The 22,834-nt window shown below is 37.0% G+C and overlaps 1 protein-coding gene across 1 annotated transcript in view; it reads right to left on the bottom strand.

The window, feature by feature from the left end:
• Positions 1-236: 236 nt before the first annotated feature.
• The window catches only part of gopc (golgi-associated PDZ and coiled-coil motif containing), a 62,360-nt gene continuing 39,762 nt past the window's right edge, over positions 237-22,834 (bottom strand). The window contains exons 6-8 of the mRNA XM_059981462.1: positions 19,395-19,559; positions 3,191-3,371; positions 237-1,768 (exon numbers count right to left, since the gene is read on the bottom strand). Coding sequence (XP_059837445.1) covers positions 1,656-1,768; positions 3,191-3,371; positions 19,395-19,559 — 459 coding nt within the window. The 3' untranslated portion in view covers positions 237-1,655. The remainder of the gene's footprint in view (positions 1,769-3,190; positions 3,372-19,394; positions 19,560-22,834) is intronic.

A 22,834-nucleotide genomic window follows, 5' to 3' on the forward strand; every position in this document is an offset into this window, starting at 1 on the left:
AACTGTTTCAACAGCTTAGCCCAAATGGTAAAGTGTAACAATTAAATGAATATACTTAATTGTAGACACCACTGTTTTATAAATTAACTTTAAAGCCATGTAAAATGTACATACGTGCTAGAGAAAGAGCAATATAGAGAGAGGGAGTGAGAGAGAGAACAAGACAGAGATTGCTGGGGGTGGGGGGGCCTTGGGTGCTGTGGAAAGGGAGAACATAAAAATAAGCATTCACCATAAACAGAGTATAATTTTATAAATACAAAAGTCCAATAATGAGTACATATTTACAACTTTGAGCTATTTACTGCAAAATAGCAATGTAACTATTAGTACAACTGAAAACAAAATACAGTATAAAAAGTGAAGCATCCGTTTCCTTATAATATGAACAGAAAGAGTTTGACCTCCATTTGTAAATACACAAAAAAAAACAGGAGTGGCAAGTATCACTCTTCCTGTGTACAGAAAATAAGTTATTATTTTTACTAGGTGTACACTACTACACTGTACATTTTTACTAGGTGTACAGCTTCAGTTTTTCTATAATCCAAATTCTTGTCATTAACTGAAAAACATTCTCAAGCATGTTTACAGAAGTTAAAAAATTGCATTTTACACTAGCTGCACTGTGTGAATCAGAATTTTACTGATTCTGAATGAGCAAGTGACTCGTGTACAGGGAACCGTACTCTTGGAAAGGTGCAAGTTACCTGAAGTGATACTATGTAAAATATACCACTATCATCTCAACTTCACCAGACATTACACTTAACATCTTTGCAGAATAACTAATTACAAATAGTGCACTTCAATGCTGGATGGATACATAGTATATAGGAATTGTGTACTTACAACAATGTAACTCGGATTATCTTTAAATAATTATTACAGCTGCATTTTGAAATGTTTTGTTAAGAAAAATAATCTTCCAATGAGATGCAGCTATGTGACCTAATAATTCATAACTCACTGGCTCATTAAATTTTACTACAACATATCACATTTGATAGATTTAAACTACAATGTCAATTCAGGTCTAACAATCATATTGAATGCAATGCACAACAGTCTTTATGAACATGACTGTGGGTCAGGTCACAGTTACTATTAAGAGATTCTGTTTAACAGTTCTGCACATATTTAAGGGGATATATATTCAGATTAATTATGCATGAACAAAGAGAAGCAAATATAAATCCATAATTTTCCTTGAACCTTTTTGGTTCAACCTTGAAGCAAATATCTCAGTAAAAGACTAACAGATTGTAATTGTAAAATGCTGAAAGTGCTTATTGTGCACAAAAGAACCCAAAGGGAAAGTGCAACAACACTGTATTAATATATGCTTTTTGATTTTAAATTTCATTTCACACCGAGTACATGCTAACAATCCTTCCAGTTTCAAGTTGAAGTTTGGTGTAACTCAAAATTTGTATCTTCCTACAAATTTACTGCAAAGTCAAAATAGTTTCATACATGCAGGGCTGTTACTAAAGCAGTTTTATGGCATCATTGGAACCCCTTAATCCAGAACATAACAAGGTTACGCTTTTAACATTATTTTTTGATGTGATCACATTCATACATTGTTCCTTCCATACTACCAGTCAAGTGCAGAAATAGCTATATTAGTGTTCAAGTAACGCAAGACCAACTTAAGATGAGGATTCTGCACCATCTTTTTGTTTGAATGTTGCATCTTCTGAAGCTGTTTCACTATTTGTTCCTGCATCTCCATTTAAAATGGCATCCAGAACTGGTTTCTGGTCTGTTAAGATTTTTTTTAAACAAAAAGAAAATTATTCAACATTAATATTTGAAAATGAAAATATTATGCAAAGATATACATTAAGATATACTTTTTGCAACTTAATCATTCTAAAACTATGTAACTGCAGCATTATTTTGCAGCATAATTCATTATTTAGGGAGTAATGATAGGTTAACAAATGTTGACACAAACATGCACCACCAAATGGGAATTATATGGACATATTAGCAGGAAGAATGAACATCTAATATAGAATTGTTAAGTGAAAGAAATGAAATATTGACCCAATTATTATGTTTCTAACTTCAAAACATCAAACTAATTCAAAGGAAAACATGGGAGTCTGAAACGGGAGTCTAACTTCATGTTTACTTTAAGTGTGGTGAGACGACGCATGCAATTTATGTATTTATACATACAACTCCGTGTATTATTTAAACAAACAAGAATGCTTAGTCAACCAATAAATATACAAGATTACTCAAATATTAAATACACAACACCATTGTTGATGGGATAATGTTACATGTAACAGGCCATTAAAGTGCTAATTTCAGTGTGACAATAATGGCAGTGTTACCCAGGATTTACAGCAAAAAGTACAACAAGCTTTTAATTTTGACATATTTTATTCCAGAAGGCAGTGATACCCCTTGGATTAGAAGTATAGAATGTGTAATTCCTAACTTGTCACTTGATAAAAAGATATAACTTGCAAAATGCTCAAAATTATGACAGTGCTAGTGGAATCTGAAGTTAAGGGAGTCCTCCTGCTGATGGAGAGTTTGGCCTTTTACAGGTGCTCCTGCAGCAGTCAAATATTTCAATTTTCAGAGGATCAGATTCCTCAATGGGACATCAACCCATGAACGCTACTTCACTATAAAAACAAGTAAGAAAAATTTAATCAACACACACAAAATGCTGAAGGAACTCAGCAGGCCAGGCAGCATCTATGGAAAAGAGTAAACAGTTGATGTTTCGGGCTGAGAAACTTCATCAGGACCCAGTCGAGCATAGTATTCTCAACTCTGAATTGATGGAGTTCTGTGCTCAAGTACCAGCTCCAAGAGCTCATTGCTCAAGTCAAGTCAACACTGAGCAAGTACCATATTTTAATAAACTTATGACAATTGATTAATCTTGATAGGATATGAAACAATTTGAAAAGAGATTGGAAGACATTCCCATTTCCTTGGCCAATACATTTTTTGCATCTAATCATGCATTACTTATTATATCTAAGTTTGAAATTGCAGATTGTTTTGCCATGTTTCTCTACAACAGTGATTATAATGCAAAAGTTGCAGAATGCTTTGAAATTTTTTGTATTGATATAAGGTAGTTTTCCATATCTAACACCATCGGGCATTTTTGTGCTATAAAACACCACAGCCAAGTATATTTTCAAACTTTTACCTGGTAGTGATTTAGCATCCCCACTTCCATCATTTCTACTGACAGCTGCATTTCTGCTTTCCTCCAATTCATCAAGATACAAGCGATAACGGTGCCCAGTCTCATCTTCATAATCCACGTTTTCATCATCAGAGTCTATCTCTGGAGCAACATATACCACTTCAAACTCAATTTCTCCTCTCTTTAAAAAAAAAGATAAAGTTGTCAAGTCCTGTTAAAGAGTTCAACATTATTAAACAACAGAACTAATGTCAATACTGAAATAAAAACGTGACATGCTGCATATGGTCTACTGAAAGATACAGATACAAACTATGTTTCAAGTCACTGAACTAATTGCAAATATCTACTGTATTTTCTGAAAAAGCATCAGAGTATATTTTAAACTAACTTACTAATCAATTATTTTTAAAATATATGTAAATCTGAAATAATACATTTTAATTGGAAGAACAAATATCACATGCTTCCTGGAAAATAAGTTTCCAAATGAGGAGGATAAATAGAGAATAATAAATCATGAAAAATAGTGACAATTTAATGAGATATAAGAAAGCAGCAGAATACCATACCAAAGTTCATGATAAGAGCAATAAAATTGAAAAACAGGGTATTTTCTGCTCTTATTCAGCACAATAACGGGCCCTTCCAGCGCAATGGTTACACTCATGTGACCAATTAACCAATTAACCTACCTTAGAATGTGGGAGGAAACCCATATGGATACAAGGAGAATGCACAAACTCCCTACTGACCATGACATAATTTTAACTCGGTTGCTGGCACTGTAATAACTCTACACTAACGTACTGCAGTTGTGTTAAACTTGTGTAGTGCAACATACATACAGGCAGTCCCCAGGTTACTTACTAGTTCCGTTCCTGAGTCCGTCTTTAAGTCGGATTTGTATGTAAATTGGAACAAGTACATCCGGTATTATTTAGCGTCAGTTAGTCAAACATTTGTCTTAGTATATAGTATATATTTTACCTTTCTATGCATATAACACTTAAGAAACGTATGTATTCTGATAATTAAACCACTGCGTTGCTTAGTAATAACTGTAGCTTTCATCAGGGCGGGGCCTTTCATATGCTCCATTATTCTCACTTTATCCGTTATCATTCAAAATTGTTCCGATTGTTGACCGACTGTAGCTTAACGCTTTTCCAATGACCAATGGCGTTTCACCACTTTCCAAATGCTTTATTATTTCCACTTTATTTTCAAATGCGATTGCTTTCCGTCAATGGAACAGAAACACTGCGGGTGGCTGGTCCCGAGGTCCGCCAGGTCCTAAGGACCACCAGCTCCGAGACAGGTTAAATGTTCTCCAGCCCGGCGCTGATCTCACTGCGCCACCAGCCAACCGGAACGGGGGGGGGGGTCAGGGTCCTCCTCGGTTCGTAAGTACGGGTTGTCCGTAGGTCGGACGTTCGTAACTCAGGGACTACCTGTACTTGTCTTTTTATCATGCTTATCTCACACTCTTGTCCTCCCAACCTGGAACACCTAAAAATTAAGTGCCGACTGTTCTACTTGCCAAGAGAGTTCTCCTCCATGATGTTCACTGCAGATTACAATCTGCCAAAGGTCGTTGTTAAGCAGACACTTGATGTACTGAGTGCCGCCTTCAGCAAATAAGAAACAGCCCACCCATGCTCTTCAAACTATTAGCGGGGATTTCAATCAGGCTTGTTTAAGAAATCTCTGCACGATTATATTCAACATATCACCTGTACTACCAACACTCAAGACTGCTATACTACAATTAGGAATGAATGTCTACCATTCCATGCCTAGACCACATTCTGGGAAATCTAATCTTTTGGTTTTCCTCCTCTCACCTACATACAGGAAGAGGCTACAGAACAAGGCTCCAGAGACAAGGTTAATGAAAAGGTGGTCACAGGAGGCAGAGGTGCGGCTACAGGATTGCTTGTAGACTGGGCCGTGTTCAAGGGCTCAGAGGATCTAAACCAAATGCACCACAGTTGTCATGGATTTATAAGACAGTTGTAGGCGAGTGTGTCCTCACAATATAATTCAGAGTCTTCCCCAACAGAAGCCCTGGATGAACTACGAGATACACAACCTGCTGAGGATCAGATCAGTGGCATTCAAGTCTAGCAAAAAAGTAAAATACAAGAGATCCAGGTATGATCTCCAGAAAGCCATCTAATGTGCAAAGTGGCAATTCCAGACTAAACTTGAATCACTGAAGAATCCTCGACAGCTGTAGCAGGACTTGAATGCTATCACCTCCTTCAAAGTGAAACCTAACAACATAGGTGACAACATGGCTTTGCCCACAGATGTGCTCAATGCCTTTTATGCTCACTTTGACCATCAAAATATGGAGCCTCCTTCACAAACTCCCACAGCCCCTGATGACCCTGTGATTTCAGTCTCTGAAGCAAATGTTAGAGCATCCTTCATGAGGGTAAACCCACAGAAAGCATTTGGCCTTTATGGGTTACCTGGCCAAGAACTAAAGACTGATCAACCTCTCACTTCAGCAGTCTGAAATACCCACCTGCTTCAAGCAAGCTTCAATTATACCCAAGAAGAACGTGGTAACCTTCTTCAATGACAATCGTCCAGTAGCACTTACATCCATTGTGATGAAGTGCTTTGAGAGGTTGGTGATAAAACATATCAACTCCTGCCTGAGGAATAATTTGGATCCATTCCAATTTGCCTACTGTCACAACAGGTCAAAAATAGGTGCCATTTCATTGGCTCTTCCCTCAACCCAGGAAGATCTGGACTGTGAAGATGTATTCATCAGGATGCTCTACAATGAGTACAGTTCGGCATTCCTCAAAATTAATTAATAAACCAAGATGTTGGCTTCAATACCTCCTTCGACAACTAGATCCTCAATTTCCTCACTGGCAGTGCCCAGTCAGCAGCCACATCTCCTATAAAATCTCCATCAATATATGCAACTGTGTGCTTAGCCCCCTGCTCTAGTCATTTTATATTTTTAACTGTGAGGCTAAGCACAGCTCCAATGACATTTTTAAATTGGCTGATGACACCTCTGTCATTGGTCGAATCAAAGATGGTGATGAGTCAACAAATAGGAGGAAGGTTGAAATCTGGCTAAGTGGTATCACAACAACAACCTCTCACTCAATGTCAGCAAGACCAAGTAGCTGATTATTGACTTCAGGAGGAGGAATCTGCAGGGTCATTGAGCCAATTCTCATCAGAGGATCAGAAGAGGAGAAGGTCAGCAATAAATTCCTAAGTTCATTTCAGAGGATCATCCTGCGTCCACCATGTACGTGCCATTATGTAGATACACGGCAGTGTCTCTGCTGTTTTAGAAGTTTGCAAAGAATCGGCATGTCTATAGATGCACAGTGGATAGTATACTGTCTAGTTGCATCACAGCCTAGTATGGAAATGCCAATGCCCTTGCATGGAAAAGCCTACAAAAAGTAATGGATATGGTTTAGTCCATGACAGGTATAGCCCTCCTCACCATTGAAAGCAGGAAAGCAGCATGCATCATCAAGGAACCCCATCATCCAGGCCATGCTCTCTTCGCACTGCTACCATCAGAAAGAAGATACAGGAGCTTCAGAACCCACACAATCAGTTTCAGGAACAATTATTAACCCTCGACTATCACGCTCTTAAAGCAGAGGGGATAATCTTACTCACAGATCAACTAAACCATTTCCACAAGCTATGTACTCACTTTCAAGGTCTCTTCGCCTCATGTTCTAGAAATCATAAATTAATTAATTTATGATTTCTTACTTATTTTACTGTTGTATTTGCAGTTTGTTGACTTTTGCACATTGTTGCTTGTCTTTGTTTTAGGGGCGACCTTTCTCTGATTCTCCTGTTTCTTGTATTTACTATGAATGCCCGCAAGGAAATTAATCTCATGGTTGTATGCGGTGACCATACATATACTTTGATATAAGTTTCTTAGAACTTTTTACATATATAACATCGTCAGGATTTTAATATGGATATTAAGATTATTAAAAAGTGGAATTGAGTAGATGCGAAGAAAATATTTTTGCCTACAGATGAACCTTCAAATACCATTCCCCACAAGCTAAACACTGTTCAATGTACCCCATTCCCTCACTCACCTAGAAAACAGCCTCTATAAACCAAAAGACATACGTAAAAATCTACTTCGCCTTTTGACTAAATGTTTGATTAAAGTTTCATTTCTTCACACATCCATTTTGGCTGCAATCCATTTATAACAAGTATTCCATCCAAATATGTTGCAACATTGTTCCTGTTACTCACGCACTCACCACTCTGCGTAAAAAACTTACCCCTGACATCTCCTCAGTACCTACTTCCAAGCACCTTAAAACTATGCCCTCTTGTGCTAGCCATTTCAGCACTAGGAAAAAGCCTCTGACTTTTCACACTATCAATGCCTCTTGTCATCTTGTACAGCACTATCAGGTCACCTCTCATCCTCCATCGGCTCCAAGGAGTAAAGGCCGAGTTCACCCAACCTATTCTAAGGCATGCTCCCCAATTCAGGCGACATCCTTGTAAATCTCCACTGCACCCTTTCTATGGTTTCCATGTCCTTCCTGTAGTGAGGCAACCAGGATTGAGCACAGTACTCGAAGTAGGGTGTGACCACGGTCCTTTATAGCTGTAACATTACCTCTCGGCTCTTAAACGCAATCCCACAATTGATGAAGGCCAATGCACCATATGCCTTCTTAACCACAGAGTCAACCTGTGTAGCAGCTTTGAATGTCCTATGGACTTGGACCCCAACATCCCTCTGATCCTCCACACTGCCAAGAGTCTTACCATTAATGCTACATTCTGCCATCATATTTGACCTTTCCAAAATGAACCACACTCATCTGGGTTGAACTCAATCTGCCACTTCTCAGCCCAGTTTTGCATCCTATCAATGTCCCGCTGTAACCTCTGACAGCCCTCCACACTATCCACAACACTCCCAACCTTTGTGTCATCAGCAAATTTACTAACCCATCCCTCCACTTCCTCATCCAGGTCATTTATAAAAATCATAAAGAGCAGGGGTTCCAGAACAGATTCCTGAGGCACACCAATAGTCACCAGCCTTCATGCAGAATATGACCTGTCAATAATCACTCTTTGCCTTCTGTGGGCAAGCCAGTTCTGGATCCACAAAGCAATGTCCCCTTGGATCCCATGCCTCCTTACTTCCTCAATAAGCCTTGCATGAGGTACTTTATCAAATGCCTTGCTGAAATCCATATACACTACATCTACTTCTCTTCCTTCATCAATGTGTTTAGTCACATCCTCAAAAAATTCAATCAGGCTCGTAAGACACAACATGTCTTTGACAAAGCCATGCTGGCTTTTCTTAATCATATTATGTCTCTCCAAATGTTCATAAATCCTGCCTCTCAGGATCTTTTTCATCAACTTACCAACCATTAAAGTAAGACTCACTGGTCTATAATTTCCTGGGCTATCTCTACTCACTTTCTTGAATCAGCAACCCTCCAATCCTCCGGAACCTCTCCGGAGGATTATCACCAGAGGCTCAGCAATCTCCTCCCTCACTTCCCACAGCAGCCTGGGGGTACATCCTGTCCAACCCCAGTGACTTACTTGATGCTTTCCAAAAGCTGCAGCACATCATCTTCCTTAATATCTACATGCTCAAGCTTTTCAGTCTGCTGCAAGCCATCACTACAAATGCCAAGAGCCTTTTCCGTAGTGAATATTGAAGCAAAGTATTCATTAAGTACCTCTGCCATCTCCTCCAGTTCCATACATACTTTTCCACTGTCACCCTTGATTGGTCCTATTCTCTCACATCTTATCCTCTTGCTCTTCACATACAGTACTTGTCGAACGCTGTGGGGTTTTCCTTAATCCTGTTGAATTGAATTAATCTACCATCTCTTTCCCAGATTCATAAATGGGCTGCCAAGTGGCCAGTAACATTCACAACAAAAGTCCCTGGCAGTGACCACATCAAACAAAAGAAAACCTGATCATTGAATATCATCAATATAGGCATCCATTAATCTGCAAAACACAGATGGACAAGCCACATAAAAGAGCAGGTGAGATCCTAAGTATCTTGCAACAATTGATTGATTTCCTGACACCATCCTAAACTTTTCCACAGATCAGGGGCGATTAGGAGTATAATGGAATACTCCCCACTTATCTGGATCCTTGTGATTCCAACGATACTCAAGTTCAACACCATTCTGAACAAATAGCCTGTTAGGAGTGAAAATTCATTCATTCCCTTCGTTACTGTTTCACCATGCCTGGGCGCCCACCAACATAATACACCAATAGCACCTTGCAAATCTACCTTTATCATCAAGAAGGACAAGGGCAGAGAAACATGGGACCAAAAGTGTCCACAGAGTCCCACCAAATAACACACCATAATGATTTGGAAATATCTTGCCACTGTTTTATCATCACTGGAAAATTGAGAATATTCCATCACATTCTTGCATCTTGTCGATGGTGGTAAGACATTATAGTATAAGGAGATGAATCATTCACTGCAGAATATAAAGACTCTGAGGTAAAGTTTTGTAATTATATGTCAATGTCAGATGAGTTTCTTAACAATAGTCACACTCATTATGAGCATCTAGCATTCAACGTCAAGTATGGATAATGAAAACATCCCCTGCTAAAGCTGGGCATTACTGTCTGTGGCACATACAGCGTGTACTTGCTATTAACCAGCTTGAACACAGATTATCTCCTGATGAAATATGTTTGACTAAACATGATTATGAGATTATGCTAGGTTAAGATGTACAGTACTGTACAAAGTCATAGGCACATATATATAGCTAGGCAAGTCTTTTGCACAGTACTGTAGTAATTTCATGTATTGCACTGTACTGCTGCCTCAAAAAAGTTGATGACATATATATGAGGGCTGATAAACCTATTCTGATATGGGTCTCCATTCAGGATTGAGAATGGGAAGGGGACAGGAAGAGGGAAATCATGGTTGGGTAAAGGGGAGGGGAGAGAGTGAGAAGCACCAGAAAGACTTTCGGTAATGGTCAATAAACCAATTGTATGAAATCAAATGTCTGGTGCCTCAGGGCAGAGTGTGTCTGTACCCGTGCCAGCCCCCACCCCTACCACTACTTCTTTGCCATCTGTCCCACACTCTCCCACGGCACTCCACCCTTGCCATTCCCAACATTCTTTGCTCCCACCAGATTTACAAACTTGTTCTCCACTCCACACTGACAAATACAGTACTGTGCCCATACCTTAGGCACCCTGAGACTATGCCCTCTTGTCCTAGACTCTCCCACCATGGGAAACATACTTTCCACATATACTCCGTCTCGGCCTTTCAACATTCGAAAGATTTCAATAAGATCCCCCCCTCATCCTTCTGAATTCCAGCAAGTACAGACCCAGAGCCATCAAACGTTCCTGGTATGATAACCCTTTCATTCCTGGAATCACCCTTGTGAACCTCCTCTGGACCCTCTCCAATGTAAGCAAGTCTGTTCTAAGATGAGGGGGCTCAAAACTGTTCACGATTCTCAAAGTGAAGCCTCACCAGTGCCTTATAAAGCCTCAGTATCACATCCATGCTGTTGTATTCTAGACCTCTTGAAATGAATGCTAACATGGCATTTCCCTTCCTCACCACCAACTCAACCTGCAAGTTAACCTTCAGGGTGTACTGCACAAGGACTCCCAAGTCCCTCTGCATCTCAGATTCCTGGATTTTCTCCCCCATTTAGAAAACAGTCCACACATTTATTTCTACTACCAAAGTGCATGACCATGCATTTTCCAACACTGTATTTCATTTGCCACTTTCTTGCCCATTCTCCTAATCTAAGTCCTTCTGCACCCTACCCATTTCCTCAACACTACCTACCCCTCCACCAATCTTCGTATCATCTGCAAACTTGGCAACAAAGCCATCTATTCCATCATCTAAATCGTTTATATACAACGTACAAAGAAGTGGTCCCAACACCGACCCTTACGGAACACCACTAGTCACAGGCATCTAACCAGTAAAGGATCCTTTTACTCCCACTCGCTGCCTCCTACTAATCAGCCAACATACTTATCATGCTTTAACCATGTTAGTAACTTTCCTGTAATACCATGGGCTCTTAACTTGGTAAACAGCCTCATGTGTGGCATCTTTTCAAAGGCCTTCTGAAAATCCAAATATGCAACATCCACTGCATCCGCTTTATCTATCCTACTTGTAATCTCCTCAAAGAATGCCAACAAATTCATCAGGCAGGATTTCCCTGAAGGAAACCATTCTGACTTTGTATTATCTTGTCCTGTGTCACCAAGTACTCCATCACCTCATCCTTAGCAACAGACTCTAGCATTTTCCCAATCCACTCAGGTCAGGGTAACCGGTCTATAATTTCTTTCTGATGCCTTTCTCCTTTCTTAAAGAGTGAAGTGACAATTTCTAGTCCTCTGTTACCATACTAGAGTTCAATGATTTTTGAAAGATCGGTGGAGTTTCAAGATGGCGACGTAAGCATCTGCCTTTTAGGCGCTCTTTATTTTTTTAACTATAATCACCCTTTAATTAGATCTTTTCGAACTTAATCATATGAGTTGCTACCTTTGATTGACCCTTTTTTCCTAAAATAACAGTTGATCTAATCTTGTCAAACCTAAAATGGCTACAAGTAAGAAATCGGCTAAGGATCCTGTATCCATCGACGCAATTTCTGGTCTTTTGGACATTAAACTGGATGTTAAATTTGCGGGTATGGAAGGTAAATTGGACAATAAACTGGATGCTAAATTTGCGGGTCTGGAAGGCAGACTAGAAGGTAAATTGGACAGTAAACTGTTAAGTTTGGAAAGGAGGATTACTTCGAAAATATTCGATCTTGAAGGAGTTGTTAAATCGCTTGAAACTAAGTTTCAGTCGCAGGCGTTAGAGGTTCAACAGCATGGAAATAAGATCACGACTCTTGAACAATCAATTTGTGAAAAAGCACGTACAATTGAAGTGTTAGAGAAGAAGATAGAGTCGACTGCTAAAACTTTAGATCAGTACAAGTTTAAAATTACTGATCTTGAAAATCGTTCTCGCAGACAGAATTTGCGCATCATCGGAATTCCCGAAAAAGTTGAGTCCGGTGATTTAACTGAATTTTTCTCTAAATTACTGTGGGAAATTTTCGGTGGTGAAGGTTTGAAAAATGAGCCTGTTATTGACCGCGCTCATAGAGTTGCGAGGTTTTCGTCTGTGTCTGATAAACCACGAGCGGTGATTGTTCGCCTTCATTACCCTCGTGAGAAAGAGCTTCTAATTCGATTAGCTCGTAAAAAAGGTATGATCTCCTACAGAAATTATTCATTTCGAATAGTTGAGGACTATTCGTATGAAGTAATGAAAGCCAGGATCGCTTTTAAACCAGTGATGGCAGAGATTCATTCGATTGGATTTAAACAAGCTTTAATGTATCCAGCGAAGCTTAGAATGGTGCTGCCCGACAACAGTCTACACTTTTTTAACACTCCTGAAGAAGCGAAGAAATTTGTTGAAGAATATCGATCCTCTAGTGCAACTTGAACTATGAGTTACATTGAAGATTTTTTTTTTGGAGAGAGGATGTCATTTCATTTTAAGTTTTAACCCTGGAAGTTGGGTTATAACTTTTTATTTTGAACTATGGGTCTGGGTCTTTTTTTTTACTACTATTATTATTGCTTATAGATGCTGTTTTAATTTTTATAATATCCTTTTTTATACACGTTTGTATTTTGTAATAATGAATTATTTTTTCAAAATGTCGTTTCTTCTTCCCATAAGTCTTTACTTTTTATAAGCGTTTATTTGCTTGCCTGTATTTAGAAATGGAACAAAGGTTTTGAATTCTTTTTCTTTAGTTTTTTTTTATATATGTTGTAGTGTCTATTAAATCTTTTTTTTTTAAAAAAATTCTATTTTGATAACTTTTTTACTAAATTTTCTTATTAGATTGCTGAATTTATATTCATATTTTGTAATATGGCTTTCTCAAAATGTCGTTTCTTCTTCCCATAAGTCTTGGCTTGTGAAACGTCATCTTTGTATCTGAATATGGAATTTCTTTTTTAAAGGTGTATCACATTTTTAAACTTTAATGTGCATTTTTTTATTAATGATTTTTCTGGTTTTACTATTTTAGTTTTTTTTTTGATTTGTCTGATATGGGTGTGTATGTGTATGTGTATATATATATATATGTAGGTATATATATATATATATATATATATATATATATTTTTTTGCAACTATATTTTAATTAGGGTGTTATATAGTTTTTTCTTAAAAAATTTTCTTATGGAGCTGCCATCTTGAAATGGGGGTAATATTAGTATTAGTTTATGCGCCTGCCGCTTGGCTTTCTTTCAAAGGGTGGGGGGAGGGGGGAGGGATCTTTTTTCATGCTTTTGCTTTTTATTTTTTTGCTTTTAGTTTATGGGCTGACTTTAAATTGTTAATATTGTTGAGGTGTCAGGATCTCCGGTTGCTCCTGAATCAATTTTCCTTCTTCCTAAATTGTGGGTTATGTGTCTTTTTAACCTTTTATGATACACACAATTAATATTGGTATGATGGATAAATCTATTAACTTTATCTCGTGGAATACTAATGGTTTAAATCATCCGATTAAACGTAAAAAAATATTTAAAGTATTCCATAGATTGAACGCTAATATTATTTTTGCACAGGAGACCCACATTAGGAGGGAGGATAATCAACGTTTTTTTAGGTTCTGGAAAGGTCAACAATTTCACTCAAATTGTACCGCTAAAATTAGGGGTGTGTCTATTTTTATAGACGCCTCAATTTCGTTTACACATTATGAAATTATTTCTGATCCACAGGGTAGATTTTTGTTGATAACTGGTTCACTTTTTAATCGGAAAGTTGTTTTAGTTAATATTTATGCTCCAAACTTTGATTGTCCTGAATTTTTTAAACGTTTATTTACTTCTCTTCCTAATTTGAATGAATATGTGTTGATTATGGGTGGAGACTTTAATTGTTGTTTGAATCCTTCGATGGATAGATCTAAACCTATTCGAACTCTTTCGAATAGATCAGCTTTACTTATTAATTCTTTTATGGTTGATTCTGGAATTGCTGAAATATGGCGGTTTTTGAACCCTAAAGATACAGAATTTTCATTTTTTTCACATGTATATCATAGTTATTCTAGAATTGATTACTTTCTTATTGATCATCGTTTATTAACAGATGTTATTGATTGTAAATACGATTCTATTGCTATTTCGGATCATGCGCCTTTGAAGTTATCTATCAAGATTTCGGACTCTTCTATCAATACTAGATCTTGGAGACTTAATGCTACTTTACTTCAAGATCCAGAATTTATTACCTTCATAAAACAACAAATTGACTTATTTTTTTCAACAAACTATAATGAAGAGATTGATAAAGGAATACTTTGGGACTCTTTCAAGGCTTTTATTCGTGGACAAATTATTTCATATTCCGCTGGTAAAAGAAAACAAAGATATTCAGATATAGCTTTATTGGTGGATAAAATTAAAGAAATTGATAAGATTTATTCCGTTACTCCTACCAAAGAACTTTATAAGAAGAGAGTTGAGCTTCAAATGGAACATAGTTTATTATTATCTTCTTCAATTGAGAATCAATTAATTAAGACTAGGGCTCAATTTTATATTCATAGTGATCGAACTGGTAAATTGTTAGCTAATCAATTAAAAGCTATTTCAACTAAGCGACAAATTATTAAAATTCGTAAACAAGACGGTAATTTAACTACTGATTATAAAGAAATCAATAACACTTTTCAAGATTTTTATAAATCTTTATATCAATCAGAATTTGACGGTGACCGGTTTACGATGGATAATTTTTTTAATAATTTGAATATTCCTAAACTGATAGATGAAGATTGTAGCTTGCTTGATGCTCCTATTTCTATGGATGAAATAAGAGAGGCTATCTCATCAATGAATTCAGGGAAAGCTCCTGGTCCTGATGGTTTTATTGTAGAATTTTTTAAAACTTTTTCTTTATTGCTTTCTCCTTGGCTATGTGAAATCTTTAATGATGCGTTTGTTAAGAAGAGACTACCTCAATCGTTTTATGAAGCTACTATCTCTTTAATTCTTAAAAAAGATAAAGATCCTACCTTATGTGCATCTTATCGCCCTATATCATTATTAAATGTAGACTCTAAGATTCTTACAAAAATTTTAGCCATTAGATTAGAAAAGGTATTACCACAGATTATTTCAGAAGATCAAACTGGTTTTATTAGGAATCGATATTCCTTTTTTAATATTAGAAAATTGATTAACATAATTTATACTTCATCACCTACAACCCCAGAATGTGTTATCTCATTAGATGCTGAAAAAGCCTTTGATAGAGTTGAATGGACATATTTATTTAATGCATTGAGAAACTTTAATTTTAGTCCTAATTTTATATCATGGATTAAATTAATATATTATAAACCTGTTGCTTCTGTTCTTACAAATAATTATAGATCCTCTTTTTTTCAATTATCTCGTGGTACGAGACAAGGTTGTCCTTTAAGTCCTTTATTATTTAATATTGCATTAGAACCTTTAGCTATTGCTATTCGTGAGTCTCCTAATATTTTTGGTATTACCCGTAATGAGAAGTTATACAAATTATCGCTTTATGCTGATGATTTGTTGTTATATATTTCTAATCCTAGTAGGTCTATTCCTGCTATTTTATCCTTGTTGGCTCAATTTGGTAGCTTTTCTGGTTATAAGTTAAACTTAGATAAGAGTGAGTTATTCCCTTTAAACGCGCAAACTTTATTGAGTGATAGGATGCCATTTAAAGTTGTTACTGATAACTTTATCTATTTAGGTATAAAAATCACCAAGAAATATAAAGATTTATTTGGACTGAATTTTTTACCTATGCTTCATCAAATTCAGCAACTTACTACTAGATGGTCTCCCTTATTTTTATCATTAGTTGGTCGGATTAATGCTATTAAAATGATGATTTTACCGAAATTTTTATATTTATTCCAAGCTTTACCAATTTTTATTCCTAAATCTTTTTTTGATAATATTGATTCAAAAATTTCCTCATTTGTGTGGCAAAATAAAAATCCTAGGTTAAGCAAAAGGCAATTACAAAAGTCTAAAAAAGATGGTGGTCTAGCTTTACCTAACTTTAGATTTTATTATTGGGTGAATAATATTCGTAACCTAATGTACTGGAAACTAGATTTGGATTCACCTGTGTGCCCACAGTGGGTAAATTTGGAATGTAGTGAGGTTAAGGGATATTCTATATTTTCCGTTCTTGGTTCTTTTCTTCCTATTGATTTAGCCAAATTCAATAAACAGATATCTAACCCTGTTGTTAAACATACACTACGAATTTGGTTTCAATTTCGCAAATTCTTTAATCTGAAAAACTTTGCTCTGGATAGCCCTATTTTATGTAATTTTTTTTTTAAACCTTCATTGACAGATCAAGCTTTTAGTATATGGAAAAGGAAAGGTATAAAATGTTTTCGTGATCTTTTTTTTGAAGGTACTTTGATGTCTTTTGATCAACTATCCAACAAATTTGAATTACCTAAATCTAATTTTTTTAGATACTTACAAATTAGAAATTTCTTACATAAAATTCTTCCATCTTTTCCTAACTCAACTCCATCGGATTTTTCAGATTTGATTTTTACTTTTAATCCTTGTCAGAAGGGATTAGTAGCTTTTATTTATAACATGATTATGAAGATACAGCCAGAAATATCGGATAGAATTAGACAAGAATGGGAAAAAGAACTTCGATGTAATATATCAACAGATAAATGGGAAAAAATTTTACAAATGGTTAATTCCTCCTCTATTTGTGCTAAACATGCTTTAATACAATTTAAAATTGTACATAGAGCTTATATGTCTAAAGATAAGCTTGCCCGATTTTATTCGCATATTAATCCTCAATGTGACAGATGTCACTTAGAAGTGGCTTCATTGACTCACATGTTTTGGACATGTCCCACTTTACATAACTATTGGAAGGACATTTTTGATGTCATTTCCTCAGTATGGAATATCGATTTACAACCCCATTTTATTACTGCAATTTTCGGTATACCAAATGAAGATGGCAATCAGCTTTCCCCTTCAATCAGACGAATGATTGCCTTTGTAACATTAATTGCCAGAAGGTCTATATTACAAAACTGGAAAGAAGTAAATCCTCCTACTACATTTCAGTGGTTCTCCCAAACTATTTCTTATCTGAGTTTGGAAAAAATCAGAAGCACTATCTTTGATTCTTCAATTAAATTTGAAGAAACCTGGGGACCATTTATTCGACACTTTCATATGAATTAATTTGGCCTATTTCAGATCCTTTTCTCTACTTATACTTGTTCAGGTATGGAGTTCCGGAGTTCTTTTCTTAACACCTTTATATATTTATAAAGTGCTATTATTGCCCATGTTAGCTTTAGTTTAGTATTTTTTTTCAATATATATTTTTTCTCATATATAATTTCAATTTTTTTTTTTCTTCTTTTTTCGACGATTATTTTTGTTTTTTTTTCATATATATTTATATAGACTTGATTGATTTATGTACCTTTTGTTGATGGATGTTTTAATAGGATATTATTATCCTATTACTAATGTAATCTCAAGTTTATTGAATCTGTAATCTATTCATTATTATGTGTTGTTTTTTTTTATATATGAAATTTAATAAAAAGATTGAAAAAGAAAAGAAAGATTTTTGAAAGATCATTTCTAATGCCACCCCATTTCTAACACTACCTCTTTCAGAACCCTAGCGTGCAGTTCATCTGGTCCAGGTGACGTGTACTTTTTCAGCTTTGGCTTTCAGGTTTTTGAGCATCTCTTCCCTTGCTATAGTAACTGCACCCACTTCTCTTCCTTCACACACTACAATATCAGGTTGGAATAAAGGGTAAACATATTGCAAATATGAAGTACAGTCGGCCCTCCTTATCCAGGGGTTCCGAACGCGCAGATTCAACCACCCTCAGATCAGGAAAACCCAGAAGTTCTCTCTCCAGCACTTGTTGTTTGAGCATGTACAGATTTTTTTTTCTTGTCAGCATTCCCTAAACAATACGGTGTAACATCTATTTACATGGCATTTATATTGTATTAAGTATTATAAGTAATATACAGGAGAATGTTGCATAGGTTACCGCGGATCGGGATTGGAAAAGAAAACCAGAAGCCAAGTTGGAACAGGTACATCCAGTATTACTTAGCGTCAGTTAGTCAAACATTTGTCTTAGTAAATAGCATATATTTTACCTTTCTATGCATATAAAACCCTTAAGAAACGTATGTATTTCAATAATTAAAACACTGTGTTGCTTAGTAATAATTGCAGCTTTCATTGGGGCAGGGTCTTTCACATGCTCTATTATTCTCACTTTATCCTTTAAAATTGTTCCGATCGTTGACTGACTGTAGCCTTTTCCGATGACCAATGGCATTTCACCTCTTTCCGATTGCTTTATTATTTCCACTTTATTTTCAATCGTGATCGTTTTCCGTCAATGGAACAGGCAGCAGTTCCTGAGCTCTGCCATGTCCTAAAGTCCACCGCACTGAGACAGGTTAAATAAGGTCCGGAGCTCAGTCGGGTCCTAAAGTCCACCGCACTGAGACACGTTAAATAAGGTCCGGAGCTGAGTCGGGTCCTAAAGTCCACCACACTGAGACAGGTTAAATAAGGTCCGGAGCTCAGTCGGGTCCTAAAGTCCACCACACTGAGACAGGTTAAATAAGGTCCGGAGCTCAGTCGGGTCCTAAAGTCCACCGCACTGAGACAAGTTAAATAAGGTCCGGAGCTCAGTCGGGTCCTAAAGTCCACCACACTGATGCAGGTTAATTAAGGTCTGGAGCTCTGCCGAGTCCTAAGGTCTACCACACTGACACAGGTTAAATAAAGGACTTGAGCATCCGCATTTTCTGGTATCCGTGGGGGGGGGGGGGGTCCCAGAACTAATACCCCATGGATAAGGAGAGCCAACTGTTATAGAGAAACCATGGAGAATAAAGCCAGATTAACATTTCAAATATAGAGTAACCACAAGCTCAAGGCTTCACATTCACAAGCAATACTTTGGCAACCACACATACACCTTTATACCGCATTGGTCTCTTCATTTACCTGCTGGGAAAGGATTGTAACAGCTTCTTTGTGTTTTGCATCTCTTAAATTTATTCCATTAACAGCTAGTATGGCATCTCCAACATGAAGGCCACCACATCGCTCAGCAGGCTGGCCTGGGTGGATTTCTGATATTAGAATTGGGACTCCATGCTCCTTGCCACCCTGTTTTACAATTCAGAAAGATGTTGCATTTAGTTCACGACTGAACACTGAAAACGTCTAAACATTTTATACTCATAGAACATAGAAAACCTACAGCACAATACAGGCCCTTTGGCCCATAAAGCTGGGCCAAACATGTCCTTACCTTAGAAATTACCTAAGGTTACTCATAGCACTCTATTTTTCTAAGCTCCATATACCTGTCCAGGAGTCTTTTAAAAGACCCTATCATATCTCAATATTGTCCTGGAATTTCATCATAATTAATCATTTTTAAAGGGAATAAAACTCTTTCATTATGAATGTCCATTGCAAGAATGGCTCTCTTGAAACCATCATATGTTATATTGTGGAACTCTAATATTGTAGATTACCTCACAACTGGTGTACAATTCTGGTTGCCATATTAAAGGAAGGACGTGGTTGTGATGGAGAGAGTGCCAAAGAGACTCCGCAGGGTGTCACCTAGATTGGAGGACTTTAGTTAATGGGGGAGATTGGAGAGGCTCGATTTATTTTCCATGGAAAATAAGCTAATAGAGGTGCATAAAATTTTATGAAGTATTGGACAGATAAATAGAATTCCTTTCTCATCGAAGAGCTGTGAAAAAAACAAGCAGGAACAGCTTTAGGAAGAGAAGAACATTAAAAAGGATATAAAGTAAAGGTTTTACGTACGCAGAGTGATTGATATCTGGAACCCATTACCAGAGGCAGTGATGAAGTCAGATGTAATCATTATGCTTAAGAGATATTCCTAATGCAGGGAAATGGGATTAGTATAAATGAACAAAGATAGATAGATAGATAGATTGATAAATAAATAAGCATAATGAATTGAAGTCCTGTTTCTGTGCTGTACACACAAACACAATTTGGATCAGTCACTCTTAGCTCAAGGAAAAACTGTATAGGATAATTGAGTAATGTAATGGAAATTTTATAAACAAACACAAACAAATTTTAATGCATACACATTTGCCTAAATATACAGAGAGAATTTTTATATAATCTCCAATAATCATATAACACATAATTTTGAATAAATCTGAAATACGAGAACTCACGTAGTATTTTCCAATCAGAATAAAATTCTGAGAAGGTGCCATTTGCTCCAGCTAAACTCATTTAACTCTTCACTACCACCTTTGTCTCTTGGTTGATATGGAATTGAGAGTCAAAGCCTAGATTTCACTGAACTACCAAGTTGGTAATTTGAATACAGAGGTACAAAATGTCTTCAGGGCCCAACAATCTCACAGTTCACAAAGTTCTCATAACCAACTGACTAGGATTAGCTTATTTTGCCAATCCCCTATAGCTGTGATTATTATATCATCCATTCATTAATTCTTCACATCTCATAATTTAGCTATTCAGTTGTTATGAATTTATGAATATGAAAATGATTTTTATTCTATCATCTTCCCCCTTTCTTTCCAGCCCTGAAGAAGGGTTTCAGCTTGGAAAGTCTGGATTTAGAGGAACAAATTTGTAGAAAGATCACAGACTGTTGCAAAAAACGCAAAATCGTGATAGTACGTGATTTTAACTTTCCTCATAATGACTGGGACTCCCATACTGTAAAAGGACTAGATGGGATATAGGCTGTCAAATGTGTTCAGGGAAGTTTCCATAATCAGTACGTAGAAGTCACACGAGACTGTGAAAAACTTGATCTCCTATTAGTAAATGAGAAGTGTGTGTAGGGGAACACTTTCATAATGCCATTAGTCTAAAGGTAATTATGGAAAAGTCGTCAGGCTGAGATTCTAAATTGGAGAAAGGCCAATTTTCATGAGATCAGAAAGGATCTGACAAGCATGGATTGGAACAGGCTGTTTTCTGGAAAAGGTATACTTAGTAAGTGGGAGGCCTTCAAAAATGAAATTTTGAGAGTACAAAGCTGAAATGTGCCTGTCAGAACAAGAGGCAAGTTAACAAGTTTAGGTAACCTTAGTTTTTGAGAGATATTGAGGTCCTAATTAAGAAACAAAAATGAGGTGCATAACAGGTATAGGCAGGTTGGAAGAAATGAGGCACTTGAGGAGTATAGGAAATGAAGATAACACTTAAGAAGCAAATCAAGAAGGCTAAAAGAAAGCACGACGTTGCTCTAGCGGACACAGTGAAGGAGAACCCAAATGGCTTCTACAGATATGTTTAGTGTAAAAGGATTGCAATGGACAAAACTGGTCCTCTGGAAGATCAGAATGGTAATCTATATAGGTGGAGCTGAAAGAGATGGAGGAGATCTTAAATGGATTTTTTGCATCTGTGTTTACTCAGGAGATGGACACAGAGTCTATAGAAGTGAGGCAAAGCAGAAGCAAGGTCATGGATTTTATAAAGATTACAGAGGAGGAGGTGTTTGCTATCTTGAGACAAATAAAGGTGGACAAATCCCCAGGGCTTGTCAAGGAGTTACCTCGAACCCTGTGGGATGCAAGTGCAGAAATTGCAGGGGCCCTAGCAGAGATACTTAAATCATCCTTAGCAATGGGTGGGGTACCAGAGGATTGGAGTGTAGCTAATATTGTTCCGTTATTTAAGAAAGAAACTAAGAATAAACTAGGAACATGATTTAGGCCAGTGAACCTGACATCAGTAGTGAGAAAGTTATTGGAAGGTATTCTAGGGGGCCAGATATATGAATATTTAGATAGACAGGGACTGACTAAGGATAGTCAGCATTGCTTTGTGTGTGGTAGATCGTGTCTAGCCAATCTTATCAAGTTGTTTGAGGAAAGATGACAAAGGTATTGGATGTTGTCTACATGGACTTTAGCAAGGCATCTGACAAGGTCCTGCATGGGAGGTTGGTCAAGAAAATTCAGATGTTTGGCATTCAAGATGAGACACTCAAGATTTGGTTAGACACTGGCTTTGTGAGAGAAGCAGAGAGTAGTAGTCGGTGATTACCTCTCTAACCGTAGCCCGTGACTAGCAGACTGCTGCAGGGAACAGTGTTGTTTGTAATCTGTATCAACAATCTGGATGATAATGTGGTTAACTGGATCAGTTAATTTGCAGATGACACCAAGACTGGGGGATGTAATGGACAGCAAGGAAAACTATCAAAGATAGCAACAGGAACTGGATCAGCTGGGAAAATGGGCTGAAAAATGGCAAATGCAATGGCACTGAGAAGTGCAGTAGGACAAAGAGATCTAAGAATACAGGTCTATAATTAATTGGAATTGTTGTCACAGATAGATAGGGTCATAAAGAAAGCTTTAGGCACATTGGCCTTCATGGATCAAAGTAATGACTAC

The sequence above is a fragment of the Hypanus sabinus genome, chromosome 10 (genome assembly GCF_030144855.1).
Source record: "Hypanus sabinus isolate sHypSab1 chromosome 10, sHypSab1.hap1, whole genome shotgun sequence".
NCBI classification, from domain to species: domain Eukaryota; kingdom Metazoa; phylum Chordata; class Chondrichthyes; order Myliobatiformes; family Dasyatidae; genus Hypanus; species Hypanus sabinus.